The sequence below is a fragment of the Magnolia sinica genome, chromosome 3 (genome assembly GCF_029962835.1).
Source record: "Magnolia sinica isolate HGM2019 chromosome 3, MsV1, whole genome shotgun sequence".
In the NCBI taxonomy this organism is placed as follows: Eukaryota; Viridiplantae; Streptophyta; class Magnoliopsida; order Magnoliales; family Magnoliaceae; genus Magnolia; species Magnolia sinica.
The window spans coordinates 106725495-106752249 of NC_080575.1; the positions used below are offsets into that span (position 1 = coordinate 106725495).

The following is a 26755-nucleotide window of genomic DNA, read 5'->3' on the forward strand; positions in this document are numbered from 1 at the left end:
TATAACGACATCCTTAAACTGCAAACTTTATTCTTTACCCATTTTCCTTCAAATCTTTCTAGTTACTTTATGTAGATATGCTCTTCTAACTCCCCATGTAAGAAAAATGATCTTCACATCCATTATTCCAATTTTAAGTTGTATTAAGCAATCAATGCCAATACAAATCTGATAGATACATGCTTAACAACCGGCTCAAATATCTTACTGAAGTCCACGCCTTTCTTCCGAGAATATCCTTTTGCGGGCAATCTTGTCTTGTATTTATCATGTTTCTTCTAGTAAATCCACTTACAATCAATCATTTTATGCACAACTAGAAGCTCCACTAGTTTTCATGTCTCATTCTTGTATAAAGAATCCATCTTGTTCTCCATAACCGTCATCCACTTCTTAGCATCCGCATCATCTAGTCTTTCATGGAAGGTAGACAAATCCCCCTCATCCGTAATGAGGGCGAATGCAATATTCGAGTCATCTTTGTATCCATTCAGTAACTTGCGATATCTCGGCGAATTTCTTTTTAAAGTTAGCTTCTCCACCTACTACTATACCTCTGCCCGTGTCTCAACTTTTTTAATTTGGACTTCAATCACTACTAACTTCTCAGGTTCCTTGTGTTCATCTTTACGGTTCAAGGAATCTTAATCAAACCAAACGCCTTGGCTAATTATGATTTTGTGTTTGACCCAGTTATATAATCCATATTCCTTTACACCATCATCATAGCCCACAAAAATACTCTTCTTCGCCATTTGGTTTATCTAATCTCTCTCAATTGACGGTACATAAGAGTAAACATCGCAACCAAATACATGCAACTGTGAATAGTTCACTTCCTAACTACTTCACACTTCTTCTAGAATTTTACAATCTATCGCCATATATGAGGATCAATTCACCATGTAACAAGTTGTATTAATGGCCTCAATTCATAATTCCTTACCCAATACAACATTACTCAACATGCTTTGGGATCCCTCTAAAAGAGTCTGATTCATCCACTCTGCCACATCGTTTTGCTCGACTATGTGCCTATCTGTATTATGCCTCACAATCCCATCGTCTTTATAAAACCAATTAAATTCCTTTAAAGCGAATTCATCACCATTATCTGTCCTTAATACCTTCAATTTCTGTCTTATTTACTTTTCAACCATCACCTTTTACACCTTCAATGTGGTGAAAACATTAGATTTTTTTCCAAAGAAAATAAACCCACACTTTCCTAAAGTAGTTATCTGTGAATGAGATAAAAAAGGATGACCCCCCAACTGAAACAACGAGTGACGGGCTCATACATCTGAATGCACATACTTAATGATTCATTTACATACATGTTTTTTAGTCTTAAAAGCTAATCGTGATTGTTTGCCATATATACAATGCTCGCATATATTAAAATCAATATTTTAAAAAATCAATGAGAACCCCTCTGTCAAGAATTTTTTTCATATGCAAATTGTCAAGTTTTGTTCATATGCTTGTGGTGGTCTTTTGATGCAAGACATTATAAAAAACATTATCCACTAGACACAATTGGATAGAGGTAGTAGCCCTCTCATCAAGTTTATCCCACTCTTCATCACTCATAAACGCAAGACATTTTGCATTGTCAAGGAGAGCGTGTTACAATTCTTGTTGAACTAAAATGCTTCTCGTCTTCACATTTTATAATTCAAAGTTATTTCTACCAGTGAATTTCTCCATTTCATACTTCACGTCGGTCGACATGTTCTAAATTCTAACTCGAAACTCCAACATTAGCTCTGATAGTACTCGTTGGGGATAGCGCGAAAGCAAACTTGAATTCAAATCAAACAAGAGGAAATCAAATGCAACCAAAGCAAACAGAGAGCACACGAATTTACATGAAAAAACCCTCCTAAGAAAAACCACGGCACAAAGCGATAAGCAATCCACCATGAAAGTAATATTACAAGAGATGGAAGCACTTACATCAATGAGAACCCATTTAAATCCCTCTGAAACCCTAACGTCTTCTCTCTAGAACCCTCAGGAATGTCTTAGAATCCCCTTAGAATACCCTAATCCATATTACACCTGTTATACATAGCATAACATTTGGAATAGGAAAAGATCTTACGAAGAACCGCCCGCACCATCGACCGATCAATCGATATCGTTCGAGCAATCCTCGATCGATCGAGCAGGTCAGGTTTGATCAATCAAACATGTCAAAAGTCGAGAGAAATAATTGGGAATTTTCAAATCCTATCTATCAATTGACTTGATACTTTGATCGATCAAGACTATCCAAAACTTGTTGAGAGACCAATTCATATAATTTGAGATTCACTAGGTTGATCGACCAATGTGGTCGATCAATCGAACCCCTATTTGTTCACTTGATTGATTGACCAGCATGGTCGATCGATCGATCGAACCCTTGTTTCATATACAGATTAAAGACATATGACAACATTTCCAAGACTTGTCAAGGAGCTTTGAAAATACATGAGACAACTTTGCCATATTGAGATAATATTAATATTTGAGGGTAAAAAATTAAAATTCACATTTTCATATAAAGTAAAATATGATTCTATTTGGGAGCTCAAAAAGCTATAAGAGAGAAAGTGACATTTCTTTGAAAGCTGTGTACCAAGAAAGCATTTGGAGAGTGGGAAAAAAGGAAAGGGTAAGGGATTTTCTTTTTATATATACTTCTTCTATGAATTTTTATAAAAAGAGGCAATGTTTAGGAGCTAAGAAAGTATTTTGGGTGGAAATGTTTTTAAAGAAAATATCATTTCCCTTTATTGTAGGTTCACATTTTAGTGCAAAACATTTCCTAAGAAAGCTTTATATATATATATATATATATATATATATATAAAGTCTTAAAAAATATTTCCAAGCATCATGTAATTTTTTCGCACCTTCCTAAATGCTTACTTGGAAAACAGCTGGCCTGGACTGATCCAGACCGAGTCCGATCCGGTTAGAAGTACCGAGTCAGGTCGAGTTCGCACCGAGTCAGATTGAGAGATGAGGGAGGGAGTGGAGAGGAGAGAGAGGAGGAGGAGGAAGAGGAGGGTGATGGTAGTGGGTGGTTGTCGGGCTTGGAAGAGGTTTTCACCGTCCGATCCCATGACATAATCAAATAAAAAATTAACAAGATTCCTAAATGCAATCAATGACAAAAGCAAAAAAGGTGAACAAATACAGACATCTCAAACATAAATACAATAGATTTTTCTACTCACTACATAAACAAACAAAATAAATAAATAATTCCAGAATAGTTGAAATAGAAATCTAGAAAAAAGGAATATAATATAATTTTAGGAGGATTGATCACATACAACTAGTTGTAGGTGAACTCCAACTACATCCGATTTTTACAAGAATTTTGTTTTTTTTAAGGGCAAAAGTGGCAACAAAAATATCAGAAAGAATTCAAAAAAAAAGGTGTACCGTACTTCCGGTTGTAGTTGAACAATTCTTTGTATAGCTATATCAAGAAAGAGGAAATTCCTACATGAAACAGAGTTGTCGATCTTGCCGACTTGGCGAATCCGATCCAAGGTGAGAATCAATTTGAGAGAGAGAGAGAGAGAGAGAGAGAGAGAGAGAGAGAGAGAGTAGGGCACGAGAAGAGGGTGGGGGAAAGTGAATGAGGGAAAAAGGAAAAAGCGTGGATAGGTGAAAAAATGCAAATCACAAGAAGAAGCACGGATGCTTCTTTCTTCTGGAGAGAGAGAGAGAGAGAGAGAGAGAGAGAGAGAGAGAGTAGGGCACGAGAAGAGGGTGGGGGAAAGTGAATGAGGGAAAAAGAAAAAAGCGTGGATAGGTGAAAAAATGCAAATCACAAGAAGAAGCACGGACACTTCTTCTGAAGAGAGAGAGAGAGAGGGGGGGGGGGGGGGGTTTGGAATTGGGTCGGGGTAGGGTGCGGCGAGTAGGGTTAGAGAGTCGGGTTGAGTCGAGTTTCGGATCGAGTCAAGTCTAACCGGATCAAGTTTTGGGTCGAGTTACTGAGCAACTCGAACTCGACTAGGTTTGAGTTTGGATTGGGCGAAGCCTACTCGGTTCGGACCGACTCACCCATTCGGTTCGGGTCGAGTTATTGGGCAACTCGAACTCGACTCGGTTTGAGTTTGTATTGGGCAAAGCTTACTTGGTTCAAACTGACTCATCCATTCGGTTCGGGTTAAGTCGGATCTAAATGAGTCAAACAAGTCGAGTTAACTGGATCAAGTCATCCTGTGCCCACCTCTACTTTTGAGTACCCTCCTCTCAGGCACCACTACAGTCTAGGTCACACATCTAACCTGGAATGCTTGCTGGACATCTAAATCATATAAAAGGTAGCCAACACTGATGACCTCACACAAAGATTAGGCTGCTCATCGGGCAGGCCACCACCATTTGAAAGCAAAAGACATTTGATAATGATGGCCCACAATTTAGATCTTGTAACTACGAAGGTGATTGAAAAAAGCTACGTATCTATAACTTAGAGTTGTAGCATTTGAAGTGACAATGGAAAGGCATCCTGAGGACATCATCTCCTCAGGTGGCCAAGGTATACTCCAGAAGGAAGTATTTGACACACACCTCTTGCAACCGACGGCTAAGATTGCAAAGGAAGTCGTATTTGCAATGTTAATGACCCTTTCTTGCATTCGGCTTGATCTAGAATCTCAGTCAACTATGACACATGTATCACAAGAGCTGGTCAAATGCCTCTCCAGAGCCTTTTCATGCGGTTATAATGCGTTAACTAAAGAATCTCATAGTATAATTGGATGGATGAAACCCATCAAGTTTGTGAATAGTGTTGCAGCGAGAACATGATTAGAAAAGGAATTTTCTTGATAACATTTTCAAGTGTGTAGTATGAATAATTGGTAGGATTCGAGAGCTGATGCTGCCTGCTTTCTTCACCCATTATGTAAAGTAATAAGTACGCATGAGTTAATCAGGAATAACATAATTTCACAACAAAGCTGGACCACATTCCTAATATTTAAATTAAGGTGACCTCATAAGCTCCATGAGCCCATTTCTATTTTGAATCCAGCTTGAAAATACTAGCTTGGCCCATGGGCAAAACTTGGGCCTATCAGTTTTTGGTTTGGGCCTGGGCTCAAGTCATTTTAGACTCACCTAATTTCATTTGCTCCTATAAGTATCCCATTCTAGTCATCCCCTAGACAACAACCCATTCTCCATGAATGCATACAGCTGGTTTCGCTTCTTTGGACATCTTTTTCATTGTGTATGTGTGCCCCACTTGATCAACAGATAGATTAACAACATTTAAATGCAAAATAGTGATTTTATCAAATTTGGGCCAGGCAGGATTGAGTTGGGGCCTAGGGGTGTATGTCGATCCGAACCGAGTTGAGCTGGCCTTAGCTCGACTCGGCTCGGCCACTAGCTGACCTTAGCTTGAACTCGGCTCAGCTCGGTCCTTGAGCCTGAATGGCCAGCTCGGCTCGGTTCGGTCAGCAACTCGGGCGGAGATTGAGCCGAGTTTGTCTGTGCGACATTTCCACAAACACCTGGACTGCACCTTCAAAATTCCACTATATATAAAACAACAACAAAGGTTTTTCAAGTATTTTATCAAATACCTTCCAAGCAATAAAAAAAATCCAGAAAAAAAAAGGGTTTTTGTTTCATATACATACCTTCCTTGCTACCAGCCACACTTCGTTAAGTCATTTCATCAAACACTTGGTGTGCAACATCAATATCAAAGTAACCGAGTCACCGAACTGATTTTATCCGAGTTCGATTCGATCCAAGTCGAGTCGAGCTAGCTCCGTTCATGCACACTGCCATCGGCCTAACCAATTTTCGGGCTCGGATTTTGGTTACTCTGTTGGGCTGGTGCGAGCCATGGGTCATAAGTGTAGGCCCGGCCCAAACCCTGCCTAGACAAACCAAATTTAAGTCGAAAGTGGGCCTGGCCCGAAGCCCCACGGAGCTTTGGACACCAAAATATAAACGGTTAAAGAGAGCATCAGAGTGGTTGGGTTGGAGAAAGGTTGCAGGTTTCTCCTCTCCCACTCCAAAGGGGCGACCAAGAAGAACACAGTCTCATGGAAGCCTAATATGGTAATTTCACTAATCTCTAACTCTAATCTCATAGTCTTCCATTTCCTCGTGTAAGGAAAAAGAAAAGAAAGAAAGAAAGAAAATAATGAATTTCCATTTTAATTTATAAGGGGAAAGGGACGGGAAGCTTTGGGAAGAGAAGGAACAAGACACACACTCTTTGCGTGCGGTGCGGGTGCCGTAGCTTTCATCTTTAGAAGAGCTTATGCGCTTCTTGCGCTTATCCTGCTAGCCGTATCCACAAGTGTACGTAATCTACCGACCCCTGCTTTTTTAATATTTCTCCAATTTTGGAAGCTCAATTCGGTTTTTATGCATTAGTTGGGTTTGGATACTCTGCTTAATCATTCTTTGATTATTATTTTTCATGCGTTTTCGTGCAATCTCTACATTCGATGTGGATTAGATATTTGTGAGCTATAAATAGACGGTTAAGAAGTGAATTACAGCAACGGTTCACATTCTGACTAAGGCAAGTTCCAAGCCTAATAGTGGGGTATCATCTAATCGAGGAGGTTTTTTTTTTCCTTCTAGGGGTGCATGGTCCATTGACTGTGGGTTGCAACACCAATGGTCTAGATCGCCGAACAATTGGGACATTGTTTTTAGAAATGAAAGTTTCTTTATAGTGTGGAAATAATTGTGTCTCGTTTTCATGTTATGCTTCTAGTTTTTATTTGTTTTCCTTTTCTTTTCATGTGTTTGAATGGAAGGATAACTATTGAAAGGGGGGTATGAAAATGTAACTTGAAATCATCAAGAAATTGAAACCATGGTTTCCTTTTTCCTCCCTTGTTTGTTTTGGATTCCAATTTTACAGCGATTCGATGTTCTGTCACCTTATGTTATCTTCTTTGCCTCAGAAGTCAGCAATGTCTCTTTTTTGGGAGAGATGAATCTGTATAGTTTTTCAAAGAAAATCTTAGAAATGGAAATTAGTTTGCAACGCTACTTTTCTTTTTCTTTTTCCTTTTTTTTTTTTTTTTTTGCAAATGGAGAAAAAGCGGGTTTCCACAGAAAGCAATTTCATTTCCAGGGTTTCCATGTTCCCAAACACCCCCAAAGTTATGTTTTTTTTTTCGTATGTCTCCTATTGTGCCACTTTCTTATGAGAGAAATGAAACCTGTGTGCAGCACACTAATTTCATTATCTGGTGAAATAACACTAATTGGAGAGGTCATACCAGTCCTTGATCTGGACTGTTCATCTCATGGACCTACCATGGATGGATTGTTAGACAGGCTCACATGCCTTGTATACCATATATACCTTGTACAGTTCGTTTCCATAGGTAGAGGATTCTGATTTTATTATTTTCCTTGTATAGATGACTGTAATCTCTATATATTCAACCCCTTTGAGTTGTCTCAAATACAGAAAATTTTTCAGCTCTTCTCTGTTTTCATGGTATCAGAGCATTACTAATCCAAAACTGGCACCACCTGTTAGATCCGGTCACCCCTGTTGCTTCCGGCCACCATCCCTGCTCATCTGATCGCCCCTGCGTCGTCCAGCCACCCTTGCTGCGTCGTCCGGCCATCACTGAGTCGTCCGACCACCCTACAGTGTCGCCCCTGCTCGTCCGACGTCATCCAACCACCCTACGCTTTCACGATGTTGTTACAGGTGCTGACTTTACTCAAAGTAGTCATGACCTATCCTTATTTTTGCACACCACTGCTCGTGGAATTGTCATTGTTCTCGTCTATGTTGATGACCTGCTTCTGACTGGTAGCAATGCTACTGGCATCTCAGCTTTAAAGGAAGTTCTGCAATCATCCTTCAATATGAAAGACCTCGGCCATCTAACATACTTTTTTGGGCTTGAAATTTTACGTTATAAACATGGGATCCTGATCAGCCAGCGTAAATATACCAAGGATCTTCTTGCCTTAGCATCATTAACGGATCATAAGACAGTTCAGACTACCTTAGAACTTAACGTTCAATATGGCCATAACGATGGTGATCTACTTGCACAGCCCGACTTATATCGCCGTTTGGTTGGGAGTCTGGTTTACTTAACTATGACTCGCCTTGATATTACCTACGTTGTCCAAGTCGTCAGTCAGTTTGATTCTACTCCTCGGACTCTTCATATGACTGCGGTTTTGTGCATCCTACGGTACCTACTTGGAACTCTAGATCGATCATTGTTCTTCTCCTCCACGGCGACTTTGGACCTTCGTGCTTATTCGGATGCTGGTTGCGCTCTCACACGACGATCTACCACTGGCTACTATGTTTTTCTTAGTACTTTTCTCATTTCTTGGAAGTGTAAGAAGTAGACCACTGTTTCCAAATCGAGCACAGAAGCCGAGTATCGGGCTATGTCCGCTGCGTGTAGTGAGCTTGTCTGGTTGCATGGATTTCTTTCTGACTTGAGCATTCCTCTGCAGAATCCTACTCCACTCCATATCGATAATCTAAGTGTCATTCAGATTGCTTCTAACTCGGTTTTTCATTAACGGACGAAGCATATTGAAGTTGGCTGTCACTTTATTCGCGAGAAATTTCAGTCTGGGCTCATTTTTCTTCCACATGTTGCATCCAATGATTAGATTGCCGACATTCTCACCAAGTCCCTCACTTCTGCACGTCACTCATTTCTAGTTAGCAAACTATTACTTGTAGATGACCAGCATTAGTTTGAGGGAAGATGTTACATAGGCTCACATGCCTTGTATACCTTATATACCTTGTATAGTTCGTTTCCATAGGCAAAGGATTTTGATTTTGTTATTTTCCTTGTATAGATGACTGTAACCTCTATATATTCAACCCCTTTGGGTTGTCTCAAATACAGAAAATCTTTCAGCTCCTCTCTGTTTTCATGGATCACATCCTAAAATTTGCTAGACGAGATGAATCTATACCTTCCCAATTGAACTATTTCGTAAGGAGTGCTGTCCATTTCCACCATTTTTTTTCTACCACTCATTTGTAGGTGGGCAGTTGGACAGCTAAGATTGTCCAACCAGTATAATTTTTGTTACGTTGCCAATCCGTTTGGGTCCACCTGCATCCAGTTTTTTGGTAGCTAACAGCCTAACACATAAAATCATGCATTGTGCATGGATTCGATAACCTCCTTTTCCTTGTTGACATAGGGCCTTTCTTTCCCGTTTAACATATTAACTGTTTTGTGTCTCTGCGAATTAATGTTTAGGAATTTGGACAGACTGAATATTCTGTTCAAACGCATATGCATAGAAAAGTGCACGAACATGTACACATGCATTAGCTTTTATGAATGGCTATGCTATTGTCATGGCATTTTTCTCTCCCCCTTTTCATTATCATTCACTCCTGCACATAATGTCCAAAGTGTAATTGACTCGCAAGCTCTATGTTTGATGTTGAAAAACTGATGTTGAGAAACTGAGGCCCCACGAAGAAACTAATCCTTTTGGTTTCCTGTTTCATTAAAATGCAGCCAAGTTGCTTTCAAAAAAAAAAAAGCAGCAAGTTGATTGTCTACTAGTGACATGGCAATTTTCTTGTGAAATCAGAATTTAGGTCAGGCGAGTCGACTGGTCCGCCACTTTGTGCGCTTTACATGAGAGCATAATTTAGCAAGCTTAATGAGACAACTACATTTTCGTTTTCTTTAGGATCTTTTTTTTTTCCTACTTTTTTAATATGCATTTGTTGGTGATTGTATTCAAGAAGTCAAACGAGGAATTCTGTTTCCCATTTCCCACAAAGATGTACAAGCAATGTTTTCTATGACTCCCATGCTTCCTGGAATTTCATGATGTCAATACCAAAAAAAAAAACTCCACACGGGTGACACTTTTGTGCATTGATCAGGATCATAGATTTGGTGGGCCATCATGTGGATAGGACTTATGAGCACAAAAATCCAGATGACGAGCTTATGGTAGCAATTCCAACAGTGGTCTGAATATGGACATTTTTGTCACCATGTTGAGCTAAAACAATGCATTGTTAATGCAAATGGGTACGTGATGGACTGATCTGGATCTATCTTCTTTTGAAATCTTTAGCTAGAAATGTTGTAGAATAGTCTCCAAAGATGAAGTTGCTGTGGAAATGATTCCCACCAGCCCACTGGTCGAAACTACTGATCAATCAATCTCCTCTGTTTCAACCAGAGGCAACACATGCCAAAAGGGAATCAACACACGCTAAACACGAAATTTTATTAAAAGTAACCACAATGTGCTGTTACGCGCAAAGCCAAAGAGGCAGTTATCGTTTGGCAACTAAAGAAAAACCTAATATAATAAGAAATGACCAAAATGCCCTTGAATCTCATCACAAACATATAGGCTTATCTTAAACTGGTTGGACCTCACATAAACTGTATCAGAATTGTATGATCATGGGATCATTCTGAAGCTGGCTCGATAGTGACCAATTTCATGATGTTCTAATATTGTTATGCCCAGAAAATGGCCCACCAAAAAGTAACGAAATACCAAAGGGAAACTTGTTGAACCAATACTGACTCAGTCTAACCCTAAAAATTAATTTAAATAAATAAATCCTATGAATTCTAGGACCATTTGTTTGATTGTATGGGCCCCATAATATATATCTGGCTGTTCATCTCATCAAACTTTGGATCAAACATAGATCATCAATCAAGACAATATGGATGGTTGGAGTAGTCAGGTCTTTGGTCAGCCAGATTTTGTGGCCTTTTGGGTGCAGCAAATGTCCACATTCAATGGGCAAAACTCAGAACATTTGGCATATGGACCATTTCATGGGTCACAGTTTTTTATTCCTTTGTTTATCTTCTTGTAATGTATATAGTTTTAGCAGATTCTATAAGTATACTGTTTACTGATTATCTTAAAGAAACAATTAACTGGAGTGTGAAGGCCATTAGGAGGAAGACAACCGGTACGAGTAGGATGAGGTATTTACATCATGTACCTCGAAGGTTCAAGAGCAATTTCAGAGAAGGTAGTCTTTGCTTCTTCCATCTTTGTCAAGATTGAACTTCTTCTTCTTCTTCTTCTTCTTCTTTTTGTTTTTTTTGTTTTTTTTTTTTTTTTTTGTGCCTAGCAGTTTGATAGCTTTTGAGACTGATTTTCTCCTTTTTTAGGGACCCAAGTGGCTCCGAGGAAGACAACTGCTTCTGCATGGAGGAATTGCTTCAGTTTTGGGGCATGTCTCAAGTATCCAGTTCCTATAGTTGATCTTGTTGTATTTTATCAATTAGTCTTTTACACTGGAGATATTGCTATCTTCTATAGAGAATAGACTTTTTGACATCTAAAATTGCCGAATAAGCATGAAGTTTTAGTACTGGGATAAACCATTCTTCGGTATAAACATGAAGCTTTGATGTTGGGATAAAACATTCTTTCGTTTTCTGTATATTTGCCAGTTGCATTTTCCAGCTCAAGCAGGAGGAGTTCTGTTGACCCTTTCGATAGACCTAATGCCCAAGAAATCAGAAAGAGCAAAAATAGGTTTGCTGGTCTTATGTTGAATGTTCAAGGTCTTGGTAAACCTTCAGTGACAGTTAGTGTCTTACCTAATATTTTTTAGAATTGAGTTTTTATTTGTAACTAGATGCATCATCTTCCATTTTGCTACTCAAATCATGGGTTTAGAGCCTGCAAGATGTTGCAAATTGTATGAAGTTGTCTCTTTTCGTTTTTTTGTCAGCATTACATGTTAGATCTAAATGTGGAATTGCCAAAGGATCTTACTGTGCATTGGATATGGATAGAGCTGTACACGAGTAGAGTATACTCGTTAACTCGCTCGACTCGACTCGGAAAAACTCGACTTGACTCGGCTCGAAATGAGTTAGAGCCGAGCACGAGCTGATTTTTGGTGCTCGAAATGAGTTCAAGCCGAGCACGAGCTCGACCCTGCTCGACTCGAATAGTACTCGAAATCGACTCGACTCAGCTCGACTCGGTACAGGGACCAAGATATATTTACCCTTCTAATTTCCAAAACAAAAAACCCTAACCCCATCGCCCATCCTAGCACCCGTTCAAAAAAAAAAAAACCCTAACCCTTCAAAAAAAAAAAACCCTCGCCCTCTCTCAGATCCTCCACAGCCAATGGATTTTCTTCTTCGCCATTTCTTCTTCCACCTTTCTCTTCTTCTTCAAATCTTTCACAGCCGATGGATTTTCATCGAGCGGTCGCTTCATCTCTTCGATTGGGAACGGACAGGAATCTCTGAAGGAGGTTTTTCTTTTTCCCTCTTCCTCTTCCTCTTTCTCCCCAAATCTGCCTTTTAATCTCCGAAACAGGCTCGAACTCGGACTCGAAAACTCTGCTCGAACTCGGCTCGAAATCTGCTCGAACTTGGACGAGCCGAGCACGAGCTGCTGTTTTGAGCTCGAAGGCCGAGCCAAGCCGAGCACGAGCTGGGACTCGAGCAGTCCGAGCCGAGCACAAGCTGCTGTTCTGAGCTCGAAGGCCGAGCCAAGCCGAGCACGAGCTGGGACTCGAGCAGTCCGAGCCGAGCACGAGCTGAGCAATACTCGACTCAGCTCGGCTCGTGTACACCTCTAGATATGGAGATCTGAAGGACTTAATGGCTTACCTTGTTGGGACGCCATTGCTGTAGATAGGATGTTGAAGTCTTCCTCTCCTTACACCCTTAGAGAAGCTGTGATGGACTATAGCTCCTGTCGATGGTGTTGGATTGGGGACCCCGCCCTGATTTATAATTGCAGAGGGTAGAGGAGTTTGAAACCCATCAAAACTCCTCTCCCTAAAGGCTCCACACGAATTAGCAATCCCAGTTCCACTTGAATGCTATATGTGTATTATAGTTCTAGCATCCCACCCTTACACGAATTTCTGGATGTATCACAACTTAGTGGAGCCCACTGGTACACCTGATCACATTATCCAACCCTTAGGATAATCCAAACCATTGATCAATAAGGCCCACCTTGTAGAGTTCTTACATTACACACTTTTTATATACCAAATGCATTTACAAGTTATAACTGATGCTGCTGTCAAACATCAATCTGTTGTTCACGTGTTTCCTAGTTATTCACTTAGCCCTTATTACATGGATATATTGTGGAAAAGGCATCTAACAGATATTTAACTTCACGGAGTGATGAAGTCTCATAGTTACGTTTTCATTCTGTGTCCACATTGCCCATTCCTGTCAAAATACACCCTCTTTTGTTGGAGGAAAGCTACTAGCAGGTTTTGGGCTTTTGCAATTCAGATTATTGGATTCTTTGTTATTCTTTTTCATGGTCTTGTTGCATCTTTTGCCCTCTGGTAGTGATCTATGTTGTGTTAAGTCAAATGCATGCCAAGTATCCATTATTTCCTTATAGAACATCATTGAGTTCAAGTTCAATTTGATTTTGATCTCGTTGCCTGACCTGTATTGACTCTCTAACAATTAACAATCTCCTTTTGATAGAAACCTCTTTGATGATGAATAGAGAGGAATTATCGGATACGCAACTCAAGCTTTGCGTGGTATTCAACGGCTTTTCAGTTGTTTCCTTCATCTTTTTTCACTTTTTTCTTTAAGGTAAACGTTTTTTTCAGTTCTGACAGCAGAGTGCATGCTTCGGTTATTTGGATCACTGGTTTGTTGTGTCCTACTGTGGAGAAGAGAAACAGAGCAGTTGTCCACACACCTAAAAAATGCCAAAAGATTGGTTGTTAGGATCTTCCGAACAGATGTTTGACTTCCTGACTTTTTCCGGCCCAGGAATCTACTGTAGATAATTATTAAGTTAATAGCAACTAGCAATATTATTCTTCTAACATGTTTGGCTTGCGAATGCATGTTGTGTTTGAGCTTTGACTGGTGAACTTGCATGTTCTTAATAAAATGGTTGACTTGCGTTTTTAGTGAACTGACCCGTTTCACTGAGGAGTTTCAGTCCCAGCCAAAACCCATCCTGTTTCAGTGACGAGTTCTGATTCCAACCAATCCGACAGTCTGGTCCATTCCAGGTAAGTAAACACCGGTCATTGCTAAGGCTCATCAAACTGGGAGCTCCTCATTGATCAAGTGAGTTTAATGTGATTTTTTTCCCTCTTATGATTGCTGGATGAATTTGATTATTTTTCACTTTAGCCGTACAATTGATGTAAATGAATCAGCTAGTTAGAAGATTAGATCAGTGAGATAATTGATCATCTGAATCAACTTGCCATGAAACTACCTTCCAAAAATGATAATAATAAGCTACCATAAATATCCTGAAATGACAGCTTTGTAGCTGTTTCAGTTAGGATTAGGATCCCAAATCAGCCAATCTTCAACATCCTGAGAGATGTTCTGCACACGAAATCCTGACCCTTGCCTTGACCACTTAAAATGGAGGATATTAAGAATATAATTTAGTTGCCTTGGATAATTGAAAAGCCTGATCAGTCGCTGCGCATCTATGTCAATCCTCCCATGTGCCTTGGATAAATTAAGAAAAGAAGAAGAAGAAGAAGAAACAGAACCCTAGAAAGTCCTTATTGGTCGTACATTGTAGAGAGAGTAAATCTTGAATTTTATCTTTGAAGCTGTTATGTTGCCCTTCATCTCTGCCATTGCTGAGGTATTCTTTCGGTTTCCTAGTGGCAATATGTGCTGGTATACTTCCTGAAGATGCAGTAAAAAGTCTTACTTGGGTTTCTATTTTATAAGCTATGCAAACAGGTACCATTCTATATTGTTGCCGGCATTGTCGAACTAAAACCCATTAACCATGAACTTCTCAAAAAGGTCAGCAACATTGTTGCATTATCACTTTTTCATCCCAAATTCTCAGCTGTAACTCAAAGAAATAACACAAATGGTCGATGGTGTGGTGGTTCTAGTGTTCACCTTCTGAATAAAGTTCATGGGTTCAATTCTCCATATTGTAACACATTATAGTCGCTAGCATCGCTAGCATGCCTTCAACTCCTAATTGCATTTCTAGAGGTCCTTGCTGTGTTGATTCATTCGTCGGGCCTCACTGTATATATTGTTCTTGTCATGGTGCGGCCCAACTTATCCACTGCTCAGATGTTTAACACAATTCAAAAACTCAATGTCTTACCAGGTTGGAGCAAATTGGAGATTCAACAATGTCGTCCTGATTCGATATTTTATAACATGTTGACAAAACTTGAAAATTGTTGGAATAAAGTAAATAAAATAACCAAAAGAAAATGCAGTTGTGCTGTTTGGCCTGCTGCTATAAGCGGCCATTAAAATGACACTGGAACAAAGATAACCTATATGCAGTGGGATAAGCTGGATAAACATTAGAAGTAATGGATTGGATCGTCTCATGGCTTTTTATTTTAAAATGTGAGCAATCTGTCTATATGTGTGGACCTGATCAATACATAAACCTGCCATGTGTCATATTGTTAGATTGCTCTACCACAGTACAGTTTTTAACAGTTCTATGTATCATATCCCTTCAACAATTCCCCTCATTAGCAGAGCTAATTAAATCGGCGATCCAAATTACTAATCCACAGTCGCACCAATAAAGGATATTGGGATGACCCACCTTGAGATTGCTGTAGAGAAACCTTTTGGGTTGGGTGTTAGATGGGCTTGGGCTTGGGCTTTGGCTTGCCATGTTTAGCATGAGTCCGGATTTAGAGCCTAGTTAATGATCATATAGTCTTTTCATTTTATTTATTTATTTATTTATTTATTTGAAATTATTATTTATAAATATGGCATTGGAATTGTTGTGGTGGTTTTGATCATGAACAAAATTAGAGGCCCTTTGTTTTAAATGACGTGTAGAGTGAGCTTATTCTACTAGTGATTCATCTGCTTGCGAAAACTCATTCACCTTGCCTACGCACCAATTCACCTGTGTTACCTGTGTAAGGCCCATGTTGTGTGTATTCTATCCAATTGATGCATTAAGTCAGCCATACCATGATGATGGAATGCTCCAAAAATCAGGTATATCCAATCATTAGGTGGACCACACACCATAGAAAACAATTGAACACCACCCAAACAACAGTAATCATAATAATTCAGAGAGCCTTGGATATAGCTCCCTGGGCAGTAATGTACTCTTAAGATTGGTCAGAATCTTTTGGGTTTGGTGCTTTGTTGCCTTCTTTGATAGCGGGAAGGGCCCGTTCTTTCCTCGGGAAAAGAGAAATGTTGTTGCGGTTTAAAGGAAAGAAGACAAACATAGAGGAGAGTTGATGAGAAACAGGAAAATGAAAACAGATGAGTCAATTGCCCATCTGTTTTTCTTACTCTAGCAAGTGAAAGAAAAATAAAAATATTACTACGTTCTTTTATTTTTGTTTTTAGGATATTGTTTGAAGATCCTAACTTGTCGTCTATGGTTTCTATGGCAAGGAAATAGGTCGAGTAAATTATATTTATTACTATGGTTGGATGGAAGGTACACGTGATGTGGACCCCACATGGTCATTTCTCTTTATGTCAGCTACCCAGCTGCCATTTAGCTGGCTTTCAGAGGGTAGAGTTTGATCGGATCCTAGAGTTCCAGGACCTGGGCTGACGGGGTTCGGGTCTAGCTGGGTCCAATCATATTCAGGTACCCGTTTGGTTTTTGTACCTTGGTTTGGAATCGTGTCCAGCTTTGAGTCCAGATTAGGTCCATGTCAAACAAGGTTAGTTACATGGAGGGACCCACCTGAATGGATGGATTTGACCACATGCACACGTGCACTGATTTTCTAAACTTGAAGGCAAGTTGGAGACTTCTCCTTTTTAAAGTATTATCCTCCACAAACACGGTTCATCTTTGATGAAATCGTCAGGAATGAAAATGCATTAGATGGGGACCTGAAATCCTCATTTTGTAACTAATTCGAGCCGTGCAAAAGGTCAGCCATCCGGTAAAGACCTGGGCTGAAATCAGATCACTTGGCTCAATCAGTAGGCCATACCAGTACCTTGAGTCAGCCCATCGGCTGCCCACTGATTTCAATGGTTTAGCCTACATATAAGTTGACCATCCTGATTTTCACTGCATATGATCTTTATCCTTTGGCCCACCTTTCACTTAGGATGATTCACACTCAACTAACAATTCGTGGGGACCGTTGATCACCCTCTCCCAAACGAATAGGTTTGGTATCCTTAATTCCAAGAGCAAGTTCAACTTACATAAAACCTGTAGATCATATCTAACTGTGACATGTCATCAGAGTCCGTTGCCTCAAGACACCAAACATTTACACTCTTGAGTGGGTGGTGGGCCCCAACGCCTCTTCATCATATTTCATAGACACCATAATGCATGGGCATTTTCACACCGGCTCGAGTGGGGTAGCCCGTGGAATGCGGGGACACACTTGGGGTGGGTGACCTATGTGATTTGAAGCCCATGGGGGAAGTCTCGTGTTCGAGACTCCTCACTGGGGGTGATTAATGCGCATTTCACACTGGGCTCGAGTGGGATTGCCCGATGCGGAGACACATTCAGGGTAGGCAACCCATGTGATTTGGAGCCCACGAGAGGGGTTCGGCCAAAGTCCTAATCCATGAGATGTGCCTGGACTATGAAATAAAGGGATTAACTCGTCATACTCTAATAGTTCAAGCTTTTAGAGCAACTGATTAATCATCCTGCATCACACCATCCAGTCGATGTCAAATTCCTTACAAGTCCAATCCCTTTATTTATTTTTTATTTTTTTAAGTGAAAGTAATAGAGCTGGACAGTACTTACTAACGCGGAGAATCTCAGCTAAAAATTGTCATTGTATTACTTTCCAGTCGGATCCCAAAGGAATGAGATTGAGAACTTTCCAGTCGGATACGAAAAGAATGAGATTACAATGAGAGAGAGAGAGAGAGAGAGAGAGAGAGAGAGAGAGTAAAGTGGCTTTGAGCTTTGAAAATCTAATCTAAAGTGATTGTGAAAATGGAGAAGCATTATTTTTTTGGAACACATTCAAAAAACCACATGGCATCTGAAAAAAGCCAAAATCCCCTTTCCCCGTCACCCAAGAAGACAAACATTCATTCCTCCTTTCACACACCAAACACCCCACTTTTAGCTTCTCAACAAATTCCTCTCGTTCCTCTATAAAATTAAAAACAGAAAAGAAAAAAAGAAATACAAAAAGCCCAATTGCTCCTCTCCCAAAATTTCCACCCACATCAAAACCCCCCATTGCATCTCCAACGCCACCATCACAAGTCCCACTTCCATCCACTCAATAATCTGAACAAAATCAAAAAAGGCACAAATCCATCATTTAAATAAGAGAAACCAAATTTTCCAAGTTAGAATGACCCAATTCATTTGGAAGCCACTTTTTTCACCCATCCATATTAATAAACACCCTTTTTCTACCATTATCAATGAGGTTGGATCCAATACAAAGCTTTGTATGGTACAAAAGGGCATGTTAGGTGCATTTAAGTGCATCTAAGTGCATTAAAATGGGTCTAAGTGTATCTAAATATACTTAGACGCACTCAGACATACTTGAACGGACTTAGACACCCATTATACACACCCAAAGCTTTGCATTAGATCCAGGCTCATTGCCAATACAATGGTACAACCTTGTGCTTGCAACTGCTGGTAGAAAGAAAAGGGGTTGTATCTGTCAAACAGGATAGGTGTAGATAATAATAAATTCCCATACTCTTTTTACTAGGCACACTTACCATCATGTTTCCTCCGCAAGGATCTAAGGAAAAGTAGACAAATAACCACGAAAAACAAAGCAAAAGCTCCTCCAAAGACAATGGCCACAGTCTTCCCTGTGCTCTGCTTTGACCCTAAAATACAAACAGCAACAAAACCACCAATCCTTTTCAAAACCACAAACACCCAAACATTGATTCGAAAGACCAATGTCTAAATCAGATGTGCTCTTTCAGTTTGGTGTTCCCAGAGAAGACCCATCTTAATAAGAGGGAACATTCCCCTGTGTACACCTACACTCAATTTACAAAACCATCTTTGCCATCCAATCTTCATTGGTACATATGCCCATCAATCCAAACCGTCAGATGGACGGCATAAATTCAGTATGGATCAGACATTTAAAAAGAGCACCCATTGGATATTCCTAACAGTTAGATAAAATGTCCTTCGGTCTTATGGTTAGGATCATTTTTATAGGTAAGCTGGGCTCGAACTTGAGACCTCTATTTAAATGCAGACCCTCTACAATTGAGCTAGAGGCTTGAACCCATTTTATGGTTGCGATCATTGGACAAGTGTATTTTTTTAACTATGGCCCATTCAAGATGATTTATACTTAAGTTATAGCGTAGAAATCAAATGTCCGATCAGGGCCATTGGATGAGACCAATCGTTCGATTAACATCAGTACAACCGATTGCCTATACCCCCAGGCCACAGGAAGTTCCTGTGGTCGCAGGCTATGTGGGGTCCACAGATTTCCGTGAGGTATCCACTCCGTCCATTACTTTCTCCACCTCAAAATGGGGCAGGAAACCAAAATTCAGGCATATGCAAAAATCATGTGGGCCACACAACAGGAAACAGTGAAAACAGAACTGTTCACTGTTGAAACCTTCCTGGAGCCGGCTGTGATGCTTATATGCCATCCAAACCGTTCATAAGGTTATTACCACTTAGATAAACTGTAGGCACAAATATCATCTTGATCCAAAACTTCCGCGGCCCACAAAGTTTCCAGTGTAGCCATTCGTCCCTGCTGTTTCCTGTCATGTGGCCCACCTGAGTCCTGGATCTGCCTGATTTTTAGATTCTTGAACTATTGTGAGATTGAGAAATTGATGAACGGAGTGGATTTCTCACGGGCATTTCTTTAGGCCCCACATAGCTTCCAACCAAACGAACTTCATGTGGCTGGGGGCACAGGCAATCAGCATCCTAGATGAACGATATGCATTTATACAGTGAATTTCAGTATAGTCCACACAAGAGATTATAGTTGAATCAAGCTGTTGAACCCAGCCAAATCTTAATTTGAATTCTCAATCAAAATGCAAATCGAAATGAATATGAATTTCGCATTCTCAATCCAAACACCTAACTCAGGCAATTCAAATTCTCGAAAAAAAAAAAAAAAAAAGAGCACAAAAAGGGAATCGAAATCATCCAGAAAACAACCAGAATCTGCAAAAAGGAAATGGAAAAGCTAGAATTTCACCTGAAGAATGCCCGGGAATCCCATGTGGGTAATAGCTGTAGCTCATATAGCACCTGTTCAAATAAACCTGCCCTGCAATTGAGTTCCCGCACTCCACCTCGGCACGCTGCACCGCCTCTTTCACGCACTCACTGCAATCCGCCACACTCAAATCCCCCTCGCACTGCGCAATCACATACACTGAGGCATACGTCGTTGCATAGAACCCGCTCCCGCCTGCAATTCCACTCTCCAACGCAGCGAAGGCAGTATCCCTCTTCTCCTCAAAACTCTCCCGTGAGCCGCTACACGTCTTGTATAGCAACTCGGTCCCAGAAACCTGCTGGGACGCGGCGATCTCATAGTGCACATAGCACCCAGCGAGCTGTATCCGTGCAGCGATCGACTTGCCGCACAAATCACTGGACTTTTCTGCAATCTGGCGGATGCAGCTGCTGCAATCGGCGTTGCTGAGATCGCCACGGCATTGGAAGAGGCCCAATACAGAGTTCTGGCCGCTGCCGGAGGAGGATTTGAAGAAGTGGGCGCTTGAGGATTGGGAGATAAGAGCACTGAAGAGAGCAGTTACAGTATCTTGAAAACTGCTGTTGTCTGAAATAGTCTGCTTTGAACAGCCCTTGAACGCTAAGGAGAAGATGTCGGCAGCGGAATTAGCAGGAGTGAGGAGGGAAAAACCAGTAAGGAAAACCAGGAATATAGAAAAGAGCGTGGATCTAGAAAAACCCATCTGTGGGTTTTGCTCAAATCATGTTTGGGAAATTGGATTTTAGGGGGTTTGGGGAGATGGGTTTTTGCTTAAGAAAGTAAAGGGAGAAAACAAGGGTGCAGATTTTGGAAAGCCCATCTGCGCTTTTGTTTACTCCATGGCTGGGAAAGGGTTCTTGTGGGGTTTTTGGGTTGTTTTGAGAGATGGGGTTTTGGTTAGAAATGGTAGAAGGGCTGTTTGGGAAGATTAGCGTGTATTTGTATTTTGGGGAGGTGGGTTTTATTGGGTGGCCTACCTCTGTCTAACTTTTTAGGAGAGTTGGGTGTCCTCTGGTATATTGTGGAATTAAAATAATGTTGTGTGTATGGGTCTGTAAAGCTTGGAACTTCTATAATATCTTTCTATATGGATTGTGAAGAATGAGAATCTAGTTTTTGATCTTTTTTATGTTTTAAAATTCTGCAGATTACATGTTTAGGTCTTAAGAGAATCTGATCATATTGAATTAAGGGAGAGAGAGATGTACTTTGACCATGGGGTTCATGTGTTTGGGTTGCTTGTTCGTTTTGATTTTGAATTTTTTTTTTATTCTCTTTTTTCATCTTTCATTTTAGGGGTGTTATTTGATACTCCCGCTGTGTGTGACGCTTGATACTCAGGCATCCAGAAATTATAGATGGCAACAAATTAAACGGACTAAACTGTGGAATTAACCGTGTCTAAGTGAAAGATCCAAAATCAAGTTGATTGAATAATCCTAACCTCTGATTGGTGGACACTTGTTTGTTCAAACGGAACCATTGGATATTTTTCATTTTAAGCCCTCCCTTAGATGTCCACCAATACGAAGTCCCTGTAATTAAATAACCTTAATTATTGGTTCATGGTATATCTGAATTGGGGGCTTGGTTTGAATAACTTGAATGACTGCAATTTCCAAGTGCCTGTGTATTATCCTCCACAATCTTCCAGAGTATGAAAGTTTTCTCACCGGATTCGGTGGATCCAGGAACTACCAAGGTAGGTAGATCCCTGAATGTGGGGCTCACTTTGATGTATATGTTTTATATCCATACCATTTATTCACTTTGAAATCTCATTTTAGATCATGTATCAAAAAACTAGGTATATAAAAACCTTATATGGATCACACCAGAGGAAAAAGTGATGATTGAATTCCACCGTTAAAAACTTCTTGTGCGCCACAAAAGTTTTATACGGAGCTGATATTTATGTTTTCCATTCATCCAGGTTTGAATATATCAACAGGTTGGATGGCAAATAAACATTACGGTTGGCCTTAAGAAGTTTTCAATGGTGGTCGTTCAATCACCACTCTTTCCTATGGTGCGGTCCACCTGAGAGTTGGATCTGTTTCATTTTTTGAATCATGCTCTAAAATGAGTTGTAAAAACGGATGGACGGCGTGACTATAAAACACTTACATGAAAGTGGGCCCCACAGTCACGGATCCACCGACCTCGGTGGTTAACGGATAGAACGAATCCGTGTTCGCTTCATGTTGTTTTGATGAGCTGCTTGAGTAACACAATCTGTGCATGTGCAGACAGTAGGTATGATCATGACACATGCTTCTCAATCTGAACCGTCCAAATCACATAGGGTACCAGTCAAAAGTTGATGAAGTAGCTGAGTGGATAAGTATAAATTTTCAATTTATGGCAATCATATAAATATTATGAAATGAAAAGAAAATTGTTAAGATTCCAAAATTGTCAAATTGAGATAATTTGAAATTTGTGGATGTAACCGTACAACATTGCCTGCGTGAGTATGGATGATCATACTCTGCTTGAGTACCATTATTTACTTATTAAATAAGTTTCCAAGGCGGGGGGGGTTTGAAATATGGAGGGCCCAAATGAAAACGTGATGGTTCTTGGGATTGGGAGCGTGGAATTTAGGGTTAGATTTTATTTTTCGGCGGAAAAGGTTAGGAAATTTTGAAATCCTGTCTACTATTTCTTGCTTGCCAGCCAACGCCATTATTCTCTCTACCTCTCTTTCTTCTCGTTGAAGACTACTAACCAAACTACAGTTGAAAATGTAAAAACTTTTATACGTAAAAGCTAAAAATAAAAAGGAGACATTTTCATTCTAAAGAACATTTAAGAGGACGTGTGCAGAAGCGGATTAGGCCAACCCAACTGACCAAACCCGATTATTAAATGTGTCGGGTCTAGAAATCTCCCAACTCAACCCAACTGCATTTTTATGATTTGGGGGAGATTTATTGTATAATGATATGGACAGTATACACTTTTTTTTTTCAAATCGAACTAGTGGGGTCCACTGTTCGGCAACCCATAGGAACAGTATGGTATGCTCCACCATTTACCATGCCTCAGGAATCTCAATCTGAAGCATGTGATCTGTCGGGGACAGAGATAAATAGTCAAAAAGATGATAAAGATGATACAACAAATGGTACTTGGTAAGAGAAAAATGTAGAGATATGGACATCTTGTAAAACCGTATAATCGTGTGTAAACAGTGCAGAGGATATATGTTTACAGTGGTGGACAGACAAATGGTTTCGATTACGGAAGCATGGCCCACAACTGTCATAATTAAAAGCCAATGTATGCCATTGAAAGATGAGGACCACCGCGTACCCTAATAATTCCTACTGGATCACACGCTCACACCTCGGAATGCGGATGAAGGGATGTCCTTTCACATTTGAAGATGCAGTTGTTTTGATATACATACTTGGAGTCATGCTCACCGGTGCACCTATGTATGTGCGCACCTTTGCACACGTGTCATGGCCGTCTAATCCGAATAGTCCATGTGATGCAGAATCCCATGAAACCCTAAAGAATAAATTTTCACCCTGATATAAAATTTTGACAGGCCATAGAAAAGAAAAATGCAAATCAAGGGAGGAAACTGTTTTCATTTTTCATGGCCCACCAGAGTTTAGGGTCAAAGTAAAAATTGAGCCTAGAAAGTTTCATGAGGTGCTGCTTCACGTGGACCGCTCAGATTTTGGAGTCACATCACATATGATGAGTTTTCAAAAATGTTGGCACAAGTTATGTGCAAGCTGGTGTGCAGTTTAGAATAGGAGCGTCCGATGATGAGGTCGAGCTATGTGGGCCCCACCGTGATGTGTGTTGAACATCAACACATGCATTTGCGGGTCCCCTTTAGATTATGGGATATCCCAAAGATTAATCCAAATTCAAGTAGGCCATACCATCTAAAACTATGGAAAGACATACCTAAAAAAGTATATAAAAGCACTTGGTGAGGCCACCTAAAATTTGGATGAGGCTGGAACTTGGTATGACCCCTCATCCTAACGGGATGCACAATTTATGTGCTGGATTTGTGAACCACTTCTTGATGGGCCCAATAAATGATTATGAATATTTTAATGAGAGGATAACTCCTCTCAATTGTTGTATGTGACAGGTGGGCCACCTTAGAATGGTGTATCTAACTTATGGTGTTGATGTTATATATATATATATATATATATATATATATATATATAGAGAGAGAGAGAGAGAGAGAGAGAGAGAGAGAGAGAGAGAGAGAGAGAGGAATGCTCACCTGTGATGTGGGCCCAAAATATGAATCGTTCATGTGATGAAGCACCTCATGAAACCCTTAAGGCCCGACTTTCACTTTTGATCCAAAACTTTGGTGGGTTGTGACAAAAGGAAATTGTTTTCTTATTTCTCTCTCTCTCTTTCTCTCTCTCTCTTTTGCCATTGCCCACCAAAGTTTTGTATAAGGGTAAAAGTCAGGCCCCATGGGTTTTATAGGATGCTGCATCACATAGACGATTCAGATATTGAGCCCACATCATGTGTGATGAGCATTCACACACACACACACACACACACACACACACACACAAATCTTATTTCATTTAAATATAAAAGTTCAATTAATCATTTAATGCTCACTCAGGTAGGATCTTATTACAAATATCTAAATTTACAACATGAAACGTAAATAAAGAAATAAAACACTAAACTAAGGTGAAAGCATCGGCAACATCATCCAACATCACTCGAAGTCTTCCATGGGGAGATCATCGCTCATATCTTTAAGCTATGTATCATATATATCATTTATATGGTTGGAGAAAGTCAATGTCTTTTAAAATTAACAGAATTCAATTAATTTTTCGAAGTAAGGCAATATAAAAGTTATAATACTTTCTGTACTTTATCACTACGAATGGTATCGATATGCACAACCAATCTATATGAATGCATGTCTATCATAGTGCACGCAGCTCATCATAAATAGTGATCATTTCATTGTGGAATATAATTCATAAAGATCCGGCTCACTTTGCATCCCATAATTATAGAGATTTGTTGGCGAGTCTACCACTACTATGGATTTACGTGAACACATCGAGATGGTATAACACATGAATCAAATAAATTACGTAACACGATTTGTTCATGAACCAACTATTTATGACATCCAATCCCGGAAGGTAGTGTAACATGTATTGTGGATAACTTATATTAATTTGTATACCACTACCCAAATCCATGGATTTATGTATCGACTAAGATGGTCACTACCCAAAGTGCATTATGTCTACAGTAAATATATACAAGCCACTAGTTATAAAACCTTCAATACATCACTTGTATCAATAGATAATTAAATCAAACAATGAGAGTCTTAAAACTCCAAGACACATGCTCAAGCCATAACATAAGAAAAGTAGCACCAGGCTAACCCAATAAAGGGAAACATAATGGCAATAAGCTAACTTCATAAAAAAAAGAATAGTAGCAAATAAGCTAACTTAACAATATAAGAGAGCTGAGAAAAAGCCAACTCAATACAAAGTAGAAACACGTGTCGCTCTCAAAATTAGCGAAGGGCAAGGCATATCCATCACTACACATGAATTCATAAAAAGTCCAGCGATGTTTTCATGGAATAATTAATATAGAATTATAATAAAATATACCCAATAAGGTAGAAAATAATACATACACATCAAAGTGAATCCATAGGCACAACAGTGCGATTTCGAGTCAAACGGGTCACCTAATAAGTCCAAATTATTCCAAAAGCGAGTCCTGCTATCCTAAGGTTTAAAATATAAATTTTAGGTCAGAATAGTATTAGTAAAATCATATGATTTTCTAAAGTAACTATCCAGTCCATTGGATGTGCAAACTATGCACTGCTCGAGACCTGAACGAGTTTAATTTCACGATTTAAGGCACAGTTTTGTGATCCAACCCACAAAATATGTACAACATGATTAAAATCACATCTCAAATATAATTCCAATATAAAAAAAAATTCATAATTATCCAAAAACTTATTAACATAGAAATCGCATTAAAAATCAAACTATACACAAATTTTACGTGAAAATAAGAGAACTACATATAAATTCAACTTAAATTAGTATAAGCTTAAAGGAATCCCTCACCTTAGCTTTAGATGTAAACCTTATATAAATCTCAATGTAGAAAAGATTATACATGAACCACAACGTCGCTTGAGTAAGAGAGAAACATCACTCGTGTGGAGAAGGATCTCTCTCTCTCTCTCTTTCTCTCTCCATCTCTCTCTTTCTACCATGGATGTGGTAAGGTGAGTTTTTTAGTGTAGAAGGGATGCACACACCCTTTATAAAGGGGTGGGCGTGAGAGGTGGTGTGTCACATCCCACTTAAATTGGGTTTCTCCAATTTGTCTCTTCTGGCTATCTTTCTTTAAATCTAATTTATTCACGGTGACGAGATCATTGAATAGGGCCATTGTACATAATTTTTCTGGTGATCCAAAATTTAGTTTGGTTTATCTTAAAAATTTTCCTAACAGGTGCCAAAACATACTTGATCTCAATTA

General features: G+C 39.7%; 2 protein-coding genes and 1 long non-coding RNA gene across 4 annotated transcripts in view; 2 read left to right on the plus strand and 1 right to left on the minus strand.

Annotated features, from left to right (window-relative positions):
- The window catches only part of LOC131240576 (probable leucine-rich repeat receptor-like protein kinase At1g35710), a 94520-nt gene that overhangs the window by 13107 nt on the left and 54658 nt on the right, over positions 1–26755 (plus strand). The gene's annotated exons all lie outside the window — the stretch shown is intronic.
- Positions 9495–11390, plus strand: LOC131240580 (uncharacterized). Its single transcript, XR_009168821.1, has 2 exons — positions 9495–11032; positions 11175–11390. It is a non-coding gene; the product is annotated as an uncharacterized LOC131240580 (long non-coding RNA).
- On the minus strand, positions 17763–21476 carry LOC131240578 (plasmodesmata-located protein 3-like). 2 transcript variants are annotated; one of them, XM_058238867.1, is made up of 3 exons: positions 20180–21439; positions 18699–18812; positions 17763–18246 (listed from the first exon to the last, which is right to left on the minus strand). In XM_058238867.1, the coding sequence occupies exons 1-3, from the start codon at positions 20904–20906 to the stop codon at positions 18239–18241; spliced, it is 849 nt and encodes a 282-aa protein (XP_058094850.1). In that variant the 5' UTR covers positions 20907–21439; the 3' UTR covers positions 17763–18238. The 2 variants fall into 2 exon arrangements, with proteins under 2 accessions (XP_058094850.1, XP_058094851.1); XM_058238868.1 differs by lacking the exon at positions 18699–18812 and having other exon boundaries at positions 20180–21476.